The sequence below is a fragment of the Buteo buteo genome, chromosome 7, assembly GCF_964188355.1.
Source record: "Buteo buteo chromosome 7, bButBut1.hap1.1, whole genome shotgun sequence".
Classification (NCBI taxonomy): domain Eukaryota; kingdom Metazoa; phylum Chordata; class Aves; order Accipitriformes; family Accipitridae; genus Buteo; species Buteo buteo.
In genome coordinates this window covers 46,507,907-46,529,677 of record NC_134177.1, presented here as the reverse complement: position 1 = coordinate 46,529,677, position 21,771 = coordinate 46,507,907, and the positions used below count along the sequence as shown (strand labels likewise).

The window sequence follows — 21,771 nt, the reverse complement described above, 5'->3', positions numbered from 1 at the left end:
CTTGATCAAAAATAAGGAAGTAATATATTTATGTTAAACTTAAAATACCTGTCCTTAGTTATAATCACTGGTTTAAATGCTTTACTGGTTCATGTCCTAAATCTCTGTGGTTCTGTAAAATCTCTCTTGAAGTTGCTTACTCTCTTCCTACAGCTGCTAGTTTAATGTATAGGAGAATGGCCGTCCCATGACAAAACCTGTAAGAGTTCTTTCAGGATTTTTTTGTTTTTTTAATTTTAACATTGTCTGCAAGGTTGCCAAAACTGTTCCATGTATACACTGTCCTTATTGCTGAGCGCATGTAGAAATCAAGGTTATAGCACACTGTGCCAGGAAGAAGGGGATGCTCGTAACATCAGGAACTAGTCACTGCTCTCCCTCCCATCATAGACATTATGTAATACTGGAGCTACGCATCAGCTACACACCCTCAGTTCTGAAAGAAACGGGCATTTGGGATTCCCCTTTTGTCTACTATCCATGTGTAACCTTACTCTGCTTACATGGTCCTGGAGTATAAAAAGCTTTCGCCTCCCAGGAGAGATACAGACCAGGAGAGATTAAAGGAAAGAAACTTTGACAGAGAAGACCATCTCCTGGCAAGTTTGGAAAGGTCACTCACAAAAGCAAGGTAAGACAGCACTGTGTTTAAGTGTTCAGTTTGCCATTCATTTACTGCAGCTCGCAAGTGAAGTAATTATATGGCAAACTGTTTGGGTTTTCTTTTTTTTATTCTGTATTAGAATTGTTGGAATCAGTCTCCTGCTCTATTTCCAAGCTGTCCTGCTGCTCTGAAAACTTCGCCCTTTCTGCTGATTTAAAGGTTTGTGCGTGTCACAGGTAATATTGTAAATGTTATTTAAAGAATGCTGTTGCAAAAACCATGAAAAGCAAGCAGTTTCTTACTTTGAATGCCAGCGAATGGAAAATGTGCCTTCTCTTTTTTCTTTTTCTTTTTTTCTTTTTATTCTTCTTTTTTTTTTTAATTATTTTTATTTCTAGTCTTATTTTTATTTTTACTTTTACTCTTATTTTTTCTTCCTGTTCTTGTTCTTTTTGTGTATTGTTTTTCTGGGTTTTTTTCTGGCTTGTTTTTTGTTTTCTTTACAATTTTTTATGTTTTCCTTTTTTACTCTTTTTCTTTGTCTTTTTTCTTTTCTTTTTCTTTCTTTCTCACTTTCTTCCTTTCTTTTGTTTCTTACTTTCTCCCTATCCTTTCATTCTCTTTTTCCCCTGTGTTTTACAAAAATGTACAGGCACACTGCAGCATTTTTTTTATTGCAGAATAGTAATTTAGATTTGTTTCTATTTTGTAACTGTAGAGAAATGCTTATTACACACTGTTTCTTTTCTTTGGAGTAACAAACAAGTCCTAACACCTTACAGTTTCTGCACAGAGAGTTGCATGCATTTCTTTTCTTGTGTGATTTTACAGCAGACAGCATCTTGGGAGTCCAGCACTGTAAATTTTACTTTTGCTAAATAAGCAATATAAATAACAAAATAATACATAATTTACATCAGAAATATGTGACAATGTATATTTTCTTTATCTTTTAATTTTTTTGAAACATCTGTTTTTGATTTCTGTTATGAACCAGATTCAAATGCTGAGGCTAATTCAGCTTTACCTAGCAATTTAATAGCCTGCTCTTTTTCTCCGGTCACACCTTCCATGGCACAAAAATCCATTTTAGGGTCAGAAATTAGCAGAAAATGTATGTTCAAATGAATAGCATTAAACTTTGTACATTCTTATATATATGTTACATTCAAATATATGCTATGTATATATATCTTACAAAATACAGAATTCAGAATCTCAGAATTCCATTTGTCTCTGGCAGATGAATACACTGCAAAACGTTTCGGTTAATCTGCAGACCAATTTTTTTTCATTACTATTTGAATAACACTGCAACATTTTACATCCCTTTTCCTAGCTAACATATAGTGATGTGAATTAACAGAACATTTAATAACACTTAACAAACTTTCGAGAAATACAGAACTTTAAAAACAGACAAGTGTCGAGGTATGCTTTTCATAGAAGTAAAGCACGCATCTGATTTTCTTAGATACTGATATTTGCTGGTTTATGCAACTGGGGGACATTTTAAATTCTCTTGCCAGTATTTTTAGTATCAATACTCTTTAAGACGCAAGTAATTTTCCTTTTTTAAAACAGGAAGTTAATTAGAACAGATCAGTTAGTCTGGTGAGTTTCTGAGCCCTTTTAAAGGGAGTTACCTTCTTAGTCAAAAGCTGACCTAACTGCTTTTTTTTTTTTCCTCCTCAGAAGTGTTCAGCACTGTGAACTAAAATCATAAATAAAGCATACAAAATGTTGTGCCCATGGCAGTTTGTATTCAAATCTCATGCTGCTAAGAACCAGTCCTCTGAAGAGAAGGATATCAATAATAACGTGGAGAAAAACAGGGAGATCCATGGGTAAGATCTTTGTCTTTTAATGGCTTCATAGTTTCTCTTTCATTTGAAAACAAAAGATATTAAGTGACATAGATTCTGGAGAAACCTGTAATGTGTTTCCAAAGCAGTAATATTAACCAAAGAACAGTTGTCCCTGGGGGTCACTGGGTGGTGGTGACTTGGTAAGGTACATTTAAGCTTTTGTGTCTAAGTTATACAAGCATTGAGGAAAGAAATCATCTTGCTTTCTCTTTCATAGCTCTACATTGATTTGGTGTGTTATAATGGTTTCATGTATGCTAGGACTTAGGAGGCATGTGTATGCTATAAAAATTAGCAAAGTGATTATTAATGCTGTAATTAAGGTTGGTAAAGTATGTGATGCAATTTATACAAGACACTGTATAAAATATATTGCACATGCATATTAAATTTCTCAGTTTTCAGGCTGTTACTTATTTCAGTTTTCTATTGCATACCATTCTTCCTCTGCCCATTCCCTACCCTTCCCTGTCATTGCTCAAAGTAGTTTATATTCAAATGTGAAGATACGTGAAGCTGACTAGTGGAAGTGGGTGATCACATATGCTCTGCTAGCTAAAACACATCGTTGCCCTCTCTAGACTAAGGGTTTTGTTTGGAGTTTGTGGTCTGGATGCCTCTCGGGTGTTTTAGAACATCTTCTGACACCTGATACCCAAATTAAAAAGTAGGAGTTCAGAAAGACTTAATGGAGAAAACAAAGGAAATTAATATTAAAATTTGTTATTTGCTTAATAAGCTGGAGACTGGACCTAGCTGAAATTTTCACACATTTCCCTGAAGATTTCAACCTCTAATTCCACTGAGGATTTTCCGGCCAGATCATAATTGTACAGATGTCCTTTGTTTAGCTTACGGCAATGATACTCAACCCTTACCATTCCAGGCCATACCTGTTGTTTCCCTTCCCACATAGTGATCTGGAAAGGGTGCGTGTAGCTTTACTATTGACTTCAAGTCCACTCCACCCCTCACACTGCTGTGAATGGTTGGCTTATTGACTCAGTAGACATTTCAGAGACAGATCTGAGCATCTCCCTGCTGATGCTGCAGGTAAAACTAACAAAAACTAAGCACATTGCATTATACTGAATTGTCTTTCTCTCTTTTAAAGCTTAGAAAATGATGATGCCAAATTATATGATCTGAGCAAGAAGCGGATAGAGATGCCACCTATCATAACTTCAGCGAAGGCCAGTGATGGGAGAGAGGTCTGTTTAATTGTTTGATACTAACAGTTCACACAGGTTGTGCTTACTGCTTAAAATTTCTCAAAGTTCTCACGTGAGGACTAACCGTGGTTGCATGAGGTTAGGACTGCTGTGAGATCTTTGGATGAAAAATCTTTTCTGAACAAAAAGGAGCTTTGGTAAGACTTAAGGAAAAGAGGTGACCCAGTGGGAGTGGAGTGCCTGATTCCTTTATTCACCTTTGAAAACCCAGCTTTTAGTAACAAACGCATCCCTTCTCCAAATTTGTCTGGTTCACTGTTTTCCTGAGACTGTGACTATTACGTTAAGAGGCCTTATTGAAATTTAAGAGGTGTTTGCAGTAGTAGATATTGTTTGATTAGTAAAAAAATACTTTTTTTGCATTTCATATCAAACTGTGGATTAGGTCAATAGTTTTGTACTCAAATGAATAAATACTCATGTTAGAGAAGATCACATTTATACCCAGTTTCTTGAATTTAATTTGTAGCATTTTAATGGTCAATAAAATATAAAATGAAGGTTTAAGATATTTAGTAGGTCTGAAGACAGTATGTATTTTTCTTTTCTCTGTCTAGAACCCTCTCCAAAATGGTATCAAAGCTTCAAACCAAATATCAAGAAGTCCAAGACACGTAAAAGTAAGGAACTTAGAAAATGGATCCAGCTTACTCGACACACTACACCTGACAGCAAAGGAGGTAAGATATGGAAACCTGAACAGTGATTTTTCATAACTTTGAAAAGACACAGAGTGCAGCATTGTTTTTTGACATTTGATTGTTTTTCAGGTTATCAACTGCCGGACCAAAGCCTGCCAAGGGGCACTCATGACCCCAAAGGGCCTGGTGAGAGGTACTAGAAATGGGCCAGTTCCACCGGCAGAGCTTTTACCTCAGGCAATAGACTTTATCAAGCAGTACTACAATTCGTTTAAAGAGTAAGCCAACTTTACCTTCATTTTTGGTATAAAAGTCCTCTACCTGTCTGTCTGTCTGTGAGACTATAGAGAGCGTTTGGTTTCTTCACAGCTATCGGTAACTATGCATAGCACACATTCAAAAAATAGGTAAGGACTATTAGAAAAGGTAAATAAAACACTGCACTTCATATGCTGCCGATCCCAGGTCTTGTGAATACAGAAAGGGACTCTGTAGAGTGCATTCCTCACCCCCATCCCTTCGGAGTGTGTTACATTATAGTATGTTTATAATAAGCAGCTTGGTTAGGACTCTCTTACAGAATGTTACCTTCTGTTTTCTTAACATTGGATGTTAATGGGATTAGCTCCTACTCAAATCAGTCTTAGATGTGAATAATGTGGATAATACTTTTTGTTTGTGCTGTTCCAAGTATCTTTTCTCTGTGTTCTTTTGTTCTCTGTTTTGACTCTCAAGGCTTTAGCCAAAGATTGGAAGGCCAGTCTCTTGCTTCTCAACCTTGCTCTGTGCTATCATCAACATAAGCTTACTGAGCATGCTGAGAGGGATGCTCTAGCTTCAGAAAAGAGGTTTGTGTTTTCACAAAAATGGACGTGGTGCAGAGACGTCTTGTTGCAGGAAAAGCTGGAACATCTGGTTGAGGTCCAAGAGTTTGCAGTGACAAAGTTTTCACATGACAAGCTTTCAAGTGACAATTCAGTGTTTGCTTGTGCCATTATAAAACATTATCAGACTTTCAAAGGGACTCAGCCACATAATGGCTACTTCTTTAGACACTTTGAACTCTTCTACAAAGCTTTCTTCCATCTGAATCTTTCTGAAAGTCCCTGTCTTACACACAGGCTGTACTGACTTGCCAGCATATTACATTTGCACATCTCTCTGTTTCTGCTCATGGCTATTTGATCACACTGATTTACACTATCTTACATGCTTGCCCTTGATCTTTCATCTTGTTGAAAATGTGAAAACTCTCAGACAGTGCAGGCTATTTTCATTCTATCTGTAAGCCAACAAAACAATTTTTGTCTGTGCTGTGATAAATATTTCCTAATATTTTGACTTCATTCTCTGTTATCAAGCTAAAGAATTTTAGAGTTGGTTTCCCTGACAAAGGAATTGCTCAGCACTTCCTTTCAGGAATGAAAATCCTACTTACTTTGCTTAGAATAGCTGTGTCCCTGTGAAAATAATAGAGCTTTGAGAGGACAGTCACTGTAATCCTACTTCTGGGCTGAAGCTAGCAGGTTCTCTACTTTCCATTTACTTGTGATTTGACAATTTTTTCCAAACTAATCTAGAAAATCCAAATTTAAACTGAAAATTTATGCAGAAAAGCTGGTGATCAATCCATGTATGTGTTGGGTGGTGAAAGGATGGTGTTGCTACTTAAATTTCTAGTGTGTTAGTTTCTTCATTAGGCTAGTAAACTCTGTCATTTGCACTCAATAAAGACAGTTCCTAAATTCTGAAGCCAGGAAAAATTCTCCTCGGTAGTATTCAGGGTCCTATGTACTTAACTCATCCCTTTGCCTAGAATACCCCCTGCTTTTTGTTAAAAATCTTGGACCTTAGACTGCTGCTATGGATAACAGCTATGCTTTGGGGACAAAAGTGTGCTGCAGTAGAGGGGAGGTGGGGAGCAGATGATGGTGACTTCTCACAGCTGAAGCACAGTGAAATTGCTGACTTCATGAGGTGATGGATGTTTTCATGAAGGATAGAGTATTTTATGTTGACCTGTTTCCCATCCACAGAGTGTAGATGTTTAACAGGGACACGTTTCTTGTGTTTATCCAAACTTGCCATATCTCAGCCTATATAGATGCTAATCCCCTCCCTGGAAATCTATCTGCATCCTGGCAGATAAAATCAGCGATGTAAGTAGAAGTCTTCTCGTGCAAAAGGATGCTCAAAAGCTTTATGGCTTCAGCAATGCCTGTGCTCTTCTTGACCCAGAATATAAGAAGAATGTCTGCAATTTAAATCAGTTCTAAGTAATTAAATTCTCATTGTTTCTTTCCATGTCTGTTTCCTGTTCAAAAGGCCAAAAATAGAAGAACACCTGGTCCGACTGGAAACAGTGACCAAGGAGATAGAAACAACAGGAACCTACCATCTGACAAAAGATGAACTGGTCTTTGCTGCCAAACAGGCCTGGAGGAATGCACCTAGGTGTATCGGGAGAATCCAGTGGTCCAATCTACAGGTAACCTACGAGTCTAGAAATTATGGGCCAAATAGTCATCTGCTGTAAATCAGAAGAATGTCCTTTACTTGGGTAAAATATGCCAGTTGCTTCAACTGAGGGCTACTCCCTCCTGTACATATCATAAGATCAACGTGGGGTTTTTTTGTAGTTCTCTGCTTCATAGTTGAATGAAAACATGTGTAGAAGTGCTAGCATAGGAACCAGCTATGTTGTGGAACCAGGTGCACGTCTTGGTCCTTGGAGGATTGTTACGTGTAAAAAGGATGCATATAAGAACAATAAAAATGAACCTTTCCTGGTGGAGCTACAGTTAAATTGAGAAATACTGATTTTTCATTTCACTTTTTTCCTTAATCTTTCCTTTCTGTAAATGCATAAGAAAAATAATGAGCTTACATTACTGTTTCAAAATCAGGTTTTTTTCTTATGTCTCTTTTGGAAACGTATAGGTATTTGATGCACGTGATTGTAAAACAGCGAAGGAAATGTTTGAGCATATCTGTCGTCATATTCAGTATGCCACAAACAATGGAAATATAAGGTAAGTCTCTCTAATTTTAATTTTAAACAACAAAAATCACATCCAGATCTGAATTCAAAACTCTACATTAAGACCTGAAATGGTCTATCTAAATATTTTGACAACTTGTCTCTGCTCTTAATTCTCCTGGTACTTATATGTTCCTCTTGCATACCATCAACTATTTTGAGATTTTGTAACTTTTATGGCTGATGTTGCAAAATCTTTTGTAATTCCTGGGGAAAAGAGATGATTTGGAGATTCAGGGAGGTGGGTAGAGAGGATGAATGATTTTATTTCTACTGATGTTTATTTTAGAAATATAAAATAATTGCTGTTGGTAACAATTTTGTGTCTTAATAATTGGAATGCGTTTGATGTCCTGCTGTGGTGTAATGCGATTTGATTGTCTCTCTGGGCAGATCAGCCATCACTATCTTCCCTCAGAGGACTGATGGGAAACATGATTTTCGTGTTTGGAACAGCCAGCTCATCCGATATGCTGGATATCAAATGCCAGATGGGTCTATTGTAGGAGACCCTGCCAGTGTGGAGTTCACGCAGGTACAGTTCTAAATACAGAATCACAAATGCTTTCCATCTTGTTGAATCCATCTGTCTTTTTTTCTTTTTTTTTTTCTTGCATGGTTATGCAGATTGGGAGGGAAGTGTGGCGGTAAGGAGTGAATGGGATGTTCTGCCCCACAGGTTCTAGGTGCAGGCTGGAGCAATAATTTCTTACAATCCTGATATAAAAATACTCCTCTCCACCTCAGAACAGGGTGAGTTAATGGTCCTCTTAAGTCAGAGACACAATCAGTACTTGAACAACATGTCTCAACATTGTTTGAATGGGAAAGATAACCTTTATCACTTAGAAATTACCTCAGTAGGTTTTAGAGGGTTAACATTTTTTCGTCTTCAAATTCGGGGCAGGGGAACCTAAAAAAACCCCAAAACGTACTTTCTTTATTTACAGTTGTGCATTGAGCTTGGGTGGAAGCCGAAATATGGCCGCTTTGATGTAGTTCCACTTGTTCTCCAAGCAAACGGCCAAGACCCAGAAATATTTGAATTCCCGCCAGAAATTGTCCTTGAAGTGCCAATGGAGCATCCAAAGTAAGTACACAAGATTTAGATAATTACATTTTTGCTTCTGCCTCACCTTGGCAGGTTATTAGCCTGTGCCTGTGGCAGTCATTTTATGAGTTCTTTGTTGGGATGAAATTATGGTAAATTGTTCTGAAAGATAAAATGCCTCTTAGAACAATGAAATTATATTTAAATTAAGGAAGCCAACAGCAATTTTGTTGGAAATCTTTTTTTCCCAATCTACATTTCAATCGTATTCAGAATTTTAAAAATCATCATTTCTTATGCCAGTGTAATACACATGTAAAATATGGCTGTGCTCATAACAACATGTTTATTGCCTTCCTTTCTTGTTTTTTCTTCCTGTTTGCTTTGGGTCTGGCCTGCAGGTTGCAGAACTCTCTAATACTGTTCTGCAGTTTCTTTAGAGGCAATTCCCAGGTACCACATTGTAAATGAAAACTGCTATGAGCTTTTGCAGACCGTGCTTCATGGATCATTTCTCCTAGAGTTAGTGCTCTTTATCTTCCTGGATTTTTCTGGTTATCGCCTAAAGGAGGGAGAGACATAATGTAATAAATCAAAATGCTTGTTTAACAGGTATGAATGGTTTAAGGACTTAGATCTGAAGTGGTATGCGCTGCCTGCTGTTGCCAACATGCTTCTTGAGGTGGGAGGCCTGGAATTTACTGGGTGTCCTTTCAACGGCTGGTACCTGGGGACAGAGATAGGAGTGCGAGACTTCTGTGATGTACAGCGATACAACATCCTGAAGGTAATCTTCTGAAGTAGAGTTGTGTTGATCTGAGAAGGGAATGAACGTGGTGGATGGAGCTTTTTGAAAAAGAGATGCTGTCAGTCTTTGCTGAGATGGGCGTTGTATTTACATTACACTAACGCTTCAGCACTAATCTGACACGTTATCCTGACTATTGTGGGTCATCTTGAATTTCTGCCAAGATTATGACTGCCAGATTGTAAGACTGTTTTTACAGTGTTCTGACAGTATCAGTTCCAAATACCCGGATAGAATCATGAAACTGAGCTGTGAAAAAAAAAATATTAAAAAATGCTGTCTAAAGGGAATTCTTCCTCAGTTTTACTCTGAGTCTTGCTGATTGAGGACTTTTGGTCTCTGTACATTTCTCAGAGGTATATTTATGTCAGTTCCAGTCTGCTGTTGACAAAGCAATGGAGTCCTGGTGGTTAGCTTCAGGTCTTAGTCACCTCATTAGTACACATGAATAATGATGACTTATAACCAGATACTGCTACTTTTAAAACCATTTAGTCCAGGAGAGAACCATTCCCTGCTTTACCAAACTGGAATAGCCTCAAGAACCAGAACTCCGTAACTCAAGTTTACCTCTAACCTCAAGCGTTTCTGGTGCCATCTCTTTCCCCAACATAAGACTGACTTCCCCCTTCCACAGTACTTTTACCTGCATATTAATGTGATGAGGTGGACAACTCATGAGGTCTAAGTCCCACACAGTAAATTTGCTTTTCCCTTTTCTCTCTCTTCACATGCAGGAGGTAGGAAGAAGAATGGGACTGGAAACAAACAAACTTTCATCATTGTGGAAAGACCGAGCTGTTGTAGAGATAAATGTGGCTGTGCTTTACAGCTTCCAAGTAAGTCAACGAATGTGGTACCTGGAGAGACACTGAATACAGTGTTCACTTATAACAGCTTTAAACAAATATAGTGCCAGTTGACCAATGCTCAGTGGAGGTTATCAATGGGATTCCAATAGAGTTATTCTTGATTTACACCTGGGAGACTAGAGGAATCCATATTTTCTGTTGTTGCTAGAAAAAAAATCTCAGGTTAAGGCAGAAAGGAGTGAAAAATAGAAGGAAGTTAAGGGCAATATTGTTCATCCTTTTAGCACGTGTGTCTATGTGTCAAAATCTATGTAAAGCCATTGGATTATATATTTTATTTACAATTACAGTTTATTTAACATACCATAACAGTACGAAAGGTAAAAATGGTCAGTGGCTTTTGAGCATGCACTTCCAGTGCTGGAGAGGTAAAATGCTGATGTTAAAAAAAAAAAAACCCAGGACGTAAGAGTCCTTAATCAAAGGTCCACCTCAATCTGTATATATGTAATGGTTACTGATAGTAATTGTTTCCCAGCACTGTATAAAGTCCTTGAAATATTGACCAAAGCAAAAGGATTACTTTAACTACATCAAGAAGAAGAGCAGAATGGGCTTTTTTAATGTATGTCTTTCTTTTTGCAATTATTCTAGAAACAAAATGTGACTATCATGGATCACCACTCAGCTGCTGAGTCCTTCATGAAATACATGCAGAATGAGTACCGTGTACGAGGAGGCTGCCCAGCTGACTGGGTGTGGATTGTACCTCCTATGTCAGGGAGCATAACTCCTGTGTTCCACCAGGAGATGTTGAACTATGTCCTCACTCCCTTCTATTACTACCAGGTACACATTAGCCAAAAAAATATGATTCTAGTAGACAACTTCAGCAGTGCAGATAATAATATGGGATCTGAAGAAGTCTGAATGAACATGGAAGTTCACTAGAGAGATTCATAAATATCAGGCAATATCTATTGTACTGTGGAAGGTTATGTTAGTTCTGTTGAATTCTCAAGCTGTAAGTAAAATGCAATTTAATGCTACAGAGACTGATCCGATATTTGCACACAGAGGATTGTATGTACAGATTCTATTTAATTTGGCTGTTTCAAAGATATACAAATTGTGTATTTATTATTTTACATTTCTTACCTGAAGCTTAACTTTTTTTTTTTTTTTTTTTAAAAGGTGGATGCATGGAAAACACATGTCTGGCATGATGAGACACGGAGGCCAAAGAAAAAAGAAATAAAGTTTAGCATCTTGGCAAAGTAAGTTGTTCAAATAAGAGTCTTCATGCTTTTGTCCAACTATTCTGTTCTTGTGATGTTTCTGTTCTACTGTTGGTTTTTTTAATAATTATTACAGTAGGGACCAATTGAATTGTTTGAATCATAGACTTACCTGTCCACAGTTAGGTAATATCCATATCTAAGAATCTTATTCAGGGTTATCTAGAGTGTATTGCTTCTGAACAATCTTCCAAGGAAAAACCATGCTCAAGATCAGTCTTTCCTAGCTTGTTTGTGAATCAATCTGAATTACTGTGTAGCTATATTAAAAATTATACGTGATTTTTATTTTTTTTCCTCCCCAGGGCTGTACTCTTTGCATCTTCGCTCATGCGACAAACAATGGCAACCAGGTCCAAGGTCACTGTAATCTATGCAACAGAGACTGGGAAATCTGAAACACTAGCCAACAATCTGTGCACTTTGTTCAACTGTGCCTTCAACACTAAGGTAAGGAAGTATAAATCATCCACACTAAATGGAGAAAGAAGTTTGGCTAGTTTTATAAGCTTCTGCAAGCTTTTTCATTCTCTAAACCTATGTTTTGAACGTTCAGTAAATATAAGTTGGACTAGAACTTTGATTTTGTATTCATTTAGCATAATGCCTTGTAAATTTGGTCAAAGGTCATCTGACAATCACAGAGATATCTAATGCTAGTTCTTATGTCTGCTAGCACTTTCTCATGAGCTTTATACCTTCCAGATTCTATGCATGGATGAGTACAACATTTGTGACCTGGAAAAAGAAACACTTCTTTTAGTGGTTACTAGCACTTTTGGAAATGGAGATTCTCCAAATAACGGAAAGGTAATATTCACCTCAGAAGTATATATGAGGCTCAACTCAAAGACTAAGGCCAAAGACAACCCTCTCATTTGTCCCATGTACTTGAGTAAGATATGTATCAGGGTCTCACTTTTGTTTTAACTCAGGGTATTTTTCTAACCTTAAGTATTTTATGAATTTTTATACAGACCTTGAAGAACTCCTTGCTCACCCTGAAATTGCTGAGAAAAAAAATTAGGTAAAAATACTTTGTTGTTTGGTTTGCATGGGATTGAGTCGTTTTGCATTTCATTTAGTATAACATAGTGATCTTATTTTTATCTCCTTCTGCAGATATGCTGTGTTTGGTTTGGGGTCCAGCATGTATCCAGAGTTCTGTGCCTTTGCTCATGCCATTGACCAAAAACTTGCCCAACTAGGGGCTTCTCAGCTCACTCCAATAGGTGAAGGAGATGAACTCAATGGGCAAGAAGAAGCCTTTCGCACATGGGCAGTCAGTGCGTTCAAGGTGACTATATAAATAGCTCATATTTTAGTTCGTTCATTCATTCATTTTATTTCAGTGTTCACTAGCATCCCATAAAAATGGGGGAAAATGAAGGAAAGCAAACATCTGGATTTATATCTGAATTTTGAGTTCCCCTCTTTTCTACTGCTTGCCTAAGTTGAAGAGGGAACTGGGTCCCTTTTCTCATATTTTTTTAATATTCACATAAAGTTCCATGAAACCTTTTGTATAATGGAGTGCTCGGTATGAGCAAGGGTGGCAGCATCAAACATCAGAATTTTTTGAAGTAGATCAGTTTTTTAGCTATACTGGTATAGAAGTAGAGTCTTACTGAACTCACTGAACCCCTATAACGTAACTGAACTCAACAGAATCAATTAAAAATAGCAATCTGTGAAATTTGATATCTCCTCATTAGGATTATGACAACGCTAAGAATTTTATTTTTTTTTATAATGCCTTTTATAAAGCCTTATTTTTTTCTTTTTTCTAGACTGCCTGTGACATTTTTAACATCCGTGGGAAAAACAGTATTCAGTTGCCTAAGATATATACCTCTGATGAAAGCTGGGATCCTAAGAATTACAGGATAGTGCATGACTCTCAAACCATGAACTTGGCTAAAGGTATGACCTCCCACCTTCCACTTCCTCTGTCCATTTTGCTTCAGATAGGTCTGAACTGTAAAGGTTTTTCTAGAAGTTATATTAGTCCTGCTAGATGATAGGATGCATATAATGAAGTACAGCGGTCAGAGACAAAAAGACGTTGGTTTACAAAGCATAAGTCATTGTCTTTTCTGGTGCAATAACATCAGAACAGCAGAACTAGCATACATTTTTACAGCCCCAGAAGAACAAAAGCTGAGATGAACTACTTTTAGTCACGGAAGGCATGCATATAGGACACATAACTAAAAGTATATCGCATTCTAGGGCGAGCATGGTTCAGTACTTTTTCTACATAGTACTTGAAGAGATTTTAAACCTAATCGCAAAATTGCCTTGCCATGAGTCATGTCCTCTTTTCTCAACAGCACTCGCAAACATTCACTCCAAGGATATAATTCCCATGAAGTTGAAATTCAGACAGAATCTTCAAAGTTCAAAATCCAGGTACAATACCTCATCCTTTTGAATATTGCAATACTACATTTTACTAAAACCTTAAACATCTGAAATGCCTGGTTATAAACATCTTCTCCCCACAGTTATTAAGAAATATATATGAATTTTGTATGATTGTTAGTAGAAGTAATCCATTATCACAAGACTGCAAGAATATGTAGTCTTAGCTCTGGTTTAGAGAGGAGCTGACTTCCCAGTAGAGTCTCTAGGAGTGTAGGAAATAAATAACTCTGTGATATGACCCTTTGATGCCTACTAAATGTGGAAGGTCAGGTGTATGGTCCCTCTCCCTTGCTTGGTATGCTACATGCCAGGCAAATGTTTACTTTATTTAGAGGAAAAATTGCCCCTTAGCAGAAAAAAAAAATTTTAAAAAAACAAAAAGGTATAGTGCAAGAAGCTGCTGCATTCAGTTGTACGGCAAAGCAAGCTGAGAAAAGACAGTACACAAAGAAATACAAGAAGATAATCAGTGCTAACATCTGTCTTAGAAGTGACATCTATGAATGGCTCTTCAATATCCTCCGGTAGGTCTCTTTCATCCCTGTTCTAAATACAGTCATCTTATGGGAAGTCCTCTGAGCTGGTTTAGGATGTGAGCTATTCAGTCTTCAGTAGAGCTGCACTTCCTTTCATTGGCTGATTACAGGCACATTTATTATATACTGGAGAGATCAGGCAGCACTTCAGCATGTTATTTGTTTTGATCCAAGTACTTCAAGTATCTGGAATATAAGTACTAAGCTGGTCTGATAATTTGGTAATGAACACAAGTAAGCCCTTGCCAGCTATCAATTCAGATTTATTCCTTTTCTGCGCAATTCAAGGGAAATCCTGTCAACGTAACCAAGGTCTGTCTGATCTCTTTTTTTCTATATCTAGTCGTGTTACCATTCTCGTTAAGCTTTCCTGTGAGACTAATCAGGAAGTGCACTACCTGCCCGGAGAACATATTGGGATTTTCCCAGGCAACCAGCCAGAATTAGTCTGTGGCCTCATTGCACATGTCAAGGATGCCCCTCCAGCTGATCAGACTATCAGACTTGAAACCTGCACTGATGGTAAGTTGGTTCTGTTTATATAAAACAACAGAGGATTGTTAACAGGTTTCTCTAAAATTCCTGAGAATATTTATAGACTGAAATTGATTCTATTATCCTTTTCTTAAGTTTCAGTAGGATTTTGTTGATGCTTTTAGTTATTCTTACAATTCTCAATTCTGATTTTGCATACTCTGGCAGTCCATGGTAACTTCACCAGGGTTCACACAGTTATCCTAGGTTGACACTGTAATTCAGTTGCTGAATTGGCCATTGACTGCAATTAAATTAATCAACAGAGTTACCTTATTGTTGCTACGTATCAGAGTCCTAAAATAGATTTAGATGTCATGACCATCTTTCTCCACGTTAGTAGAAACAATCTGCTAAATCATAGGATTCTGACACACAGAAAGATGATTTCCTGAAAAGAAAGACTTTTCATTTTAAAGTGGTGTTTTGTTATCATGCAATTCTCTGCATCAGATCCTCCCCTTACAAAAAGTTTGAAACCTCACGTTAACCACTTTTCAGAAGGGCCCTGTTGTCTAGACCTGCTGCAACCTAGTCTGAAGTTCATATTTTGAAGGACACTGAGTTTTGCAAAGCTTTTTTTTTTGCAGCTGTCAAATGCTGTGGGAATTGCCAAGTGTTCTTTTGTTTCCTTCATTTCCAGGTGGCTACTGGACAAGTGACAAAAAGATTCCAGCCTGCACACTCACCGAGGCTTTGACATACTTGCTTGATATCACTACTCCACCCTCCCAACAACTGCTAAAAAAACTCTTCCAGCTGGTAACAGCAGAAGGAGACAAACAGAGACTGGAAGTTTTATGTCAGGTAAGCATTAGGGCTAGATTTATGTTAGAAGTACTATATACTGGACCATCTGATGCCCTTTTACTGTGTAGCAGAAGCTTAAATTTTTGTAGTGATGGTGCTTGATTTTTATCCCTTTGTTACATGTTTTGTGTGCTTGTAAAACCAACCACAGTGAGAGAAAGGGTGGTCTTGTGGCTCAACTTGGGCGTGGGAATCAAGAGATTTCTTCAGATCTGGTGTTTCCTGTGTGGTTCTGGGTTGGGTCATTTTGCCTGCCTGTTTCTCTTGCCTGCCTCATGGTGGTTTCTGATGAAGTGCCATTAAAAGACTTTGCAGTTTGCGGGTGGAGGGGTTGGAGGGGAGCTGGTAGAAATTTTTGTCAGAGAATTTAGTACCATGAGAGTAAGAGGGATGTTGCTTTAAGTAACCATTGTCTCATAGGTGTGGTAAGTGCTTGCTTCTCCTGCTGGTTTCAGCAAGGTTCAGTAGGTATCAGGAACTGGGCACATACAGTTTTGTGGATTTCCCATAGCAGGGGGCTGAGAAACAGGTTCTAATTTAGTTTCTACATCCTCACTGAGAGAGCTGGTATCTGAGAAAATTATAGTGCATATTCTGTACTTCTGTTTTCAAAAATTAAATAATTTTTTAGGAAACCCCAGTATTGGTCTAGGCAAAATTTGGAGAATTCTCTGTTGATTTGCCTGCATATTTAATTGAATGTAAAGCAGGAATCTTATTTAATTGAATGTAAAGCAGGAATCTTATTTATAAGTGCCATTTCAAATATCCCTGCTCTTCCTGAACTCAGTATGACCTGGTAACATTGTGATGATGGCCTTTGGCTTTCAGAGCACAGAAGAATACAATAAATGGAAGTTTTACAACAGCCCGAACATCCTGGAGGTCCTGGAGGAGTTTCCTTCTGCTGAGGTCTCAACAGCTTTCTTACTGACTCAGCTGCCATTTCTGAAACCCAGGTACTATTCTGTCAGTTCCTCCTGTGACATGACACCCAGAGAGATTCATCTGACAGTTGCAGTTGTAAACTACAGGACAAGAGGTAACAAATTGTTGTTTTCATTTATCTCTTAAATGATATTTAGGCTGCATTGTTGTTCAGAAAAAGACTGTCTGCTATATGGCATGAAGCACATCGGTAACAAAAAGTTTGTATCATGATACATGCAGAATAGTATATTGCAGTGCAGGTGTTCATACTGTGTCAGGATTTGCTAAAATCCTGCATCATCATCACCAGTGTATCCTTATTTTATAGATCATTGCTAGATATACACTTATTTAAAAAACATAATTTTAAGTATAAATTGTGCTTTTTTTAAAAACAGAGAGCTTTTGAATACTGACGGAAGTGTTTTCCTTTGCTCTGACTAGATGGACAAGGGCCTTTGCACCATGGAGTTTGCAGCTCGTGGCTGAATACAGTAGCTCTCAATGAAATAGTTCCATGCTTTATACGGAGGTGAGTGTGTGACAGAGAAAAAAGAAAAGGAAAAAAACCACCCCGAACAACCGTTCTTAGGTCAGCTTCTTCAGTGGTTTTTTTTCATTGTTTACATACGGTTTTCAAGTGACTGGTGAGTGCAAATTGGAATATCTGAGTTTGAGAAGAGAGGGAACTCCCTCTCTTCCAGCGATGAGATCCTTTACCATGTCTTAGGTTGAGTAAAATCATAAATCATAGAAAATTCTGAAAGAATTCTATTCATATGACACCAGCCCAACTGTCAACATATCCAGTATGGAGCAAGTAAAGCTAAGGAAACAAGAAGCAACTGTCACCAAGTTAAGCCCCATTACTGTTTTCAAATTGGTAACTTGGGCTGTGCTGCTCAAAATCATTCAGGAAACTGACACTGAGATGTCAGTCATAAACTAATCACCTAATGAGCATATTTTTGCATTTTAGTGCTAGTGAATTCCAGCTCCCAGAGGAGCCAACCAAGCCATGCATTCTGATCGGCCCAGGAACTGGAATTGCTCCCTTCAGAAGTTTCTGGCTGCAGCGTCTCTATGACTTGGAAAAGAAAGGTACTTTTGGGGATTGCCACGAGGGGGAGGCCATAACTCATCCAGCAGCAGAAGACATCCCTAATCCTCCAAACAAAACCTGTACAGATGGAGACACCCAGAAACATTAGCCAAGTAAACACCATAGAGATTTGTCATCCCAAGACTGATTGAACACTGCACTGAAACAGCTAATGAATCCCACTTGAGACCATTCTGGTGGTCTTGAGGTATTTGGTTGCTTGGAAGAAGCAGCCTGTGTCCTTGTAAATACTATATGTTCAGTGACTGCCCTAGGCGCTCACACAGGTGCCACAATAATGGAGAGGAACACTTTGGCCTGCCTGTATCAGCCCATTTGGGGAACCTGCTCCAACAGGTGATTCCACATAGTTCTCCAAGGACTTGGGCAGGTTCAATCCTACTGCAAAACCCTGAAATTACAAGCTGTCACACACAGACACGCACAGTCTCCTTCTCAGGTGTTTAGTGAGAAAGACTAATTAGAAAGACATAGCATCACAGAATACCAGGTTGGAAAGGACCTCAAGGATCATCTGGTCCAATCTTTCTTGGCAAAAGCACGGTCTAGACAAGATGTCCCAGCACCCTGTCCACCTGAATCTTAAAAGTGTCCAATGTTGTGGAATCCACCACTTCCCTGGGGAGATTATTCCAAAGGCTGATTGTTCTCATTGTGAAAAATTTTCCTCTTGTGTCCAATCAGAATCTCCCCAGGAATAACTTGGACCCATTACCCCTCATCTTTTCCATGTGACTCCTTGTAAAAAGGGAGTCTCCATCTTCTTTGTAGCCACCCTTTCAATACTGGAACATGGTGATAAGGTCTCACCTAAGCCTTCTTTTCTCAAGGCTGAACAAAACCAGTTCTCTCAGCCTTTCCTCATACAGCAGGCTTCCTAGTCTTTTGATCATCTTTGTGGCCCTTCTCTGGACCATCTCCAGCCTCTCCACACCTTTTTTTTTGTATAGCAGGGAGAAAAACTGAACACAGTATTCCAGGTGTGGAACACTGTGGAATAGAGTGGAACACAGCGGAACACAGCTACTTAGCTGAATAGTGGAACACAGCTACTTACTGTGACAACGGGGCCCTCTATGGGAATAGTCATAGTTGATAACAGGGCTTACAAAAGAAAGACAAACTTTCCAATGTTTGTTTCAGGGATCAAAGGTGGTGACATGACATTATTGTTTGGCTGCCGGCGGCCAGACATGGATCACATCTACAAAGAAGAAACTGAGGAAATGAAGAGGAAGGGAGTCCTCAAAGAAGTCTACACAGCTTACTCCAGACAACCTGGCCAAGCTAAAGTAAGGCTGGTTCCTTTGCTATTTAAGTGTTGGTTCCTTCCAGAATGGTCCCTCAAGTTAAGATTTGGGCTCTGTTTAACAATGTTCTTTAAAAAATATTAGCATTTTGCTTCAGCCTATTGTGAGCAAGTGACGAAAGGCCCCACTCCTTCAAAAGAAAGGAAAATCTCGCTGTACACTTCAGTACAAGCAAGCTATGTAAATGTAAAACTCACTGCCGTATAGAGAGGCACTTTAAGTGCAAACAGCCTTTGAAACTAGAAGCTGGAACATTTTCAGAAACCTTAAATTTTGCAGGATTTGATTAGCGCATGAGTTAGAAATGAGTTGGCTCTGGCCATTTATCACCATTTCAATGACACAGTGACCCTGGGAATTAATTTTGCTTAGATGACATCTTGACTGGAGAAAACAACAGTACTTAAGCTATCCTCTTTATAGCTATCCTACTCTCCTGGCAAGTTAGGAGACTTTGACAGTTGTAACTGGTTCTAAAAGAGAAGAGTCTTAGTCTGCTCTAGTTTAATCAGGAGACAGGTCTAGCCTCCAAATCTGGGGCTTGTAAAGACAGCACGAAGACATTTTTCTTCTCCATTGCTGTGGTGCAACACACAGCTAGAATAGATAGGGCATTTAGAACCTTACTACACAGAACTATATTGAATTTAGAAAAGCCAATAGCCAAAGTAGCATTTAAGAAACCTTGTCTAATGATCCTTTTTCTATTTCTAAGGTCTATGTTCAAGATATTATTCAAAGCAAGTTGGAGACCAAAGTGTGCAACCTCTTGCATAAGGAGGAAGGGCATATCTATGTCTGTGGAGACGTACGCATGGCCAAGGATGTTGCTCAGACTTTGAAAGGGATGCTTGCAAAAAACCTGAACTTCAATGAGCAGGAGGCAGAGGAGTATTTCTTCCGGCTAAAGGTATGCTATGATATGCAAGGCATTGTTTCCAGTCAGACAGTATTCCAGGATCGTTTACAGAAGTCTTCAAAGTCACACTCAAGATCTTGTGGGCTGCCATGAGCTTCTTTTCAGCAGATTGCACAAGTCAAAAAGTTTTAAGTGATCAGCTTAGTCTACCCACCATGACTTAAAACACAGTTTCTCTTTGGTTAGGGTGTAAGAGTGACATGTAATGTTCTTCTCTTACATCTACCATTTTCCCCAGTGTCTGGGTCCTGGACATTAGCTTTGCAGTGTGTCTGAAACTTCAAGAATTTGAGACTTTATTGTACCAACGGGGGAAAGTGAGTTTAAGAAATTAGGGGACCCATCACTGAAAACACAGTGCCTGGGTCTGCTGGCTTTTTAGGACCCTTTTGTTAGCAGAATTTGTCCTGGAGCACGTGTGTCTGGGATTCAGATAGGTTCCTTTTATTGACAGTACCAAAAGTCCACTATCACAGAACCAGTCATATGAATGCAAAAGACATTTTAGTTACTTAACTCTTACATGAGGAGGAGCTAGCAGTATTTAATTAATCTCTTGGGTTTCCTTTCTTTTTTTTTGCAGAGCCAAAAGCGATACCATGAAGATATATTTGGGGCTGTATTCCCACATGAAGTCAAAAGAGGTGTAAGAGCTTTGCAACCCACCAGTCCAAGAACAAATCAACTTATGTTTTAGACAATATTTGCACATTTGTTGTTGTTTTCAAAAAACAAAGGGTCAAATCCTCTTTCTTATACATGTTAAATCATATACATGTAGATGATTGTAGGATTTGACTTTTAAACCTCAGCCTTAATTAAGAAAAATATTCAGTTTAACTTTTGTTGCTATTTATTCTGAGACTTCTTTTAATAGATTTTCTTAATAGTGAAGATGCAAATTATTTTTTTAATACTGTCTATGCTAGTATAAATTTTTTGTAAATACAAGGAAATTTTTGAGTTTTTTACTATGTAAGCTAGAACTGAAATCTTTTTTTTTGAAATGTACTGTTTATCTTTGTAAATTTATTTATATCAGATTGTTTTACTGTGCATATTATCCTCACTTTAAAGCAAGTAAATGGATGGTTGTGTCACTTGGAAATGTATAGTCACACGTCTTGTTGAATCTGAAGCACTATTTGCAAATGAGATAATAATATAACGGTTCATGAGTGGAATATCTGCTGCATACACTTCAAATGTGTATACATGAGGAGGTAGTAGTTTTGAATTCTGCTTTGTGTGATTCAAGTACTTGAACCTGAACTGTTGTTGTTTCAGAGCCTATGGCAGTAAGGCTCGAAAAATTCAAAAGCACTTTGGACATTTGAATTCTATGCTGTGATTTACTTGATTTGTTTGTAATAAAAGATGCCTTTATATTGAGACAAACAAGTCGGTGTGGATTAAATGTACCTCTCTTTGCTATTGGCCTTCAGCCTAAAAAAGGGGTAGGTAGGTTCTCAGGTTCCAGTGAAGTGGGTTTGGGCTCCAACCAGCACTCCCTCCATGAGTAAAGAGCCCATCTCCAGGAGTTACGCAGTCTGCCTAAGATTAGTTATGCATTTTTGTTACTGCCAGGAAAGTGTGAATTTGCAGCATAGGGTGTGAGATTGGCTTGCAAACTGCAGGAACATAAAGTAGCAAGGAGAGCCTGGCACTTATGTCAGAGCTTTTAGTTCTTTGTCTAAAATTACCAGGGCTATTTGATCATATTAAAAAGCTTAAGGTGAGATTTTCCTGTCATCCCTTGTCTCCAGGAGCTGGAATCTGATGAAGGAGGAGTTGAGGCTTAAAAGTCAACAGTGCCATGTATGTACAG

The 21,771-nt window shown here is 38.3% G+C and overlaps 1 protein-coding gene across 2 annotated transcripts; it reads left to right on the top strand.

Annotated features, from left to right (window-relative positions):
* Positions 1 to 560: 560 nt before the first annotated feature.
* Positions 561 to 21,333, top strand: NOS2 (nitric oxide synthase 2). 2 transcript variants are annotated; one of them, XM_075033051.1, is made up of 28 exons: positions 561 to 631; positions 744 to 823; positions 2,300 to 2,451; positions 3,587 to 3,683; positions 4,262 to 4,384; positions 4,475 to 4,623; positions 6,671 to 6,833; positions 7,286 to 7,377; positions 7,779 to 7,920; positions 8,336 to 8,475; positions 9,049 to 9,223; positions 9,982 to 10,083; positions 10,711 to 10,905; positions 11,251 to 11,333; positions 11,660 to 11,804; positions 12,060 to 12,164; positions 12,332 to 12,381; positions 12,477 to 12,651; positions 13,145 to 13,277; positions 13,688 to 13,766; positions 14,661 to 14,839; positions 15,495 to 15,658; positions 16,493 to 16,703; positions 17,036 to 17,123; positions 17,571 to 17,692; positions 18,858 to 19,006; positions 19,740 to 19,934; positions 20,527 to 21,333. In XM_075033051.1, the coding sequence occupies exons 3-28, from the start codon at positions 2,345 to 2,347 to the stop codon at positions 20,638 to 20,640; spliced, it is 3,477 nt and encodes a 1,158-aa protein (XP_074889152.1). In that variant the 5' UTR covers positions 561 to 631; positions 744 to 823; positions 2,300 to 2,344; the 3' UTR covers positions 20,641 to 21,333. The 2 variants fall into 2 exon arrangements, with proteins under 2 accessions (XP_074889152.1, XP_074889153.1); XM_075033052.1 differs by having other exon boundaries at positions 611 to 823.
* Positions 21,334 to 21,771: the final 438 nt, after the last annotated feature.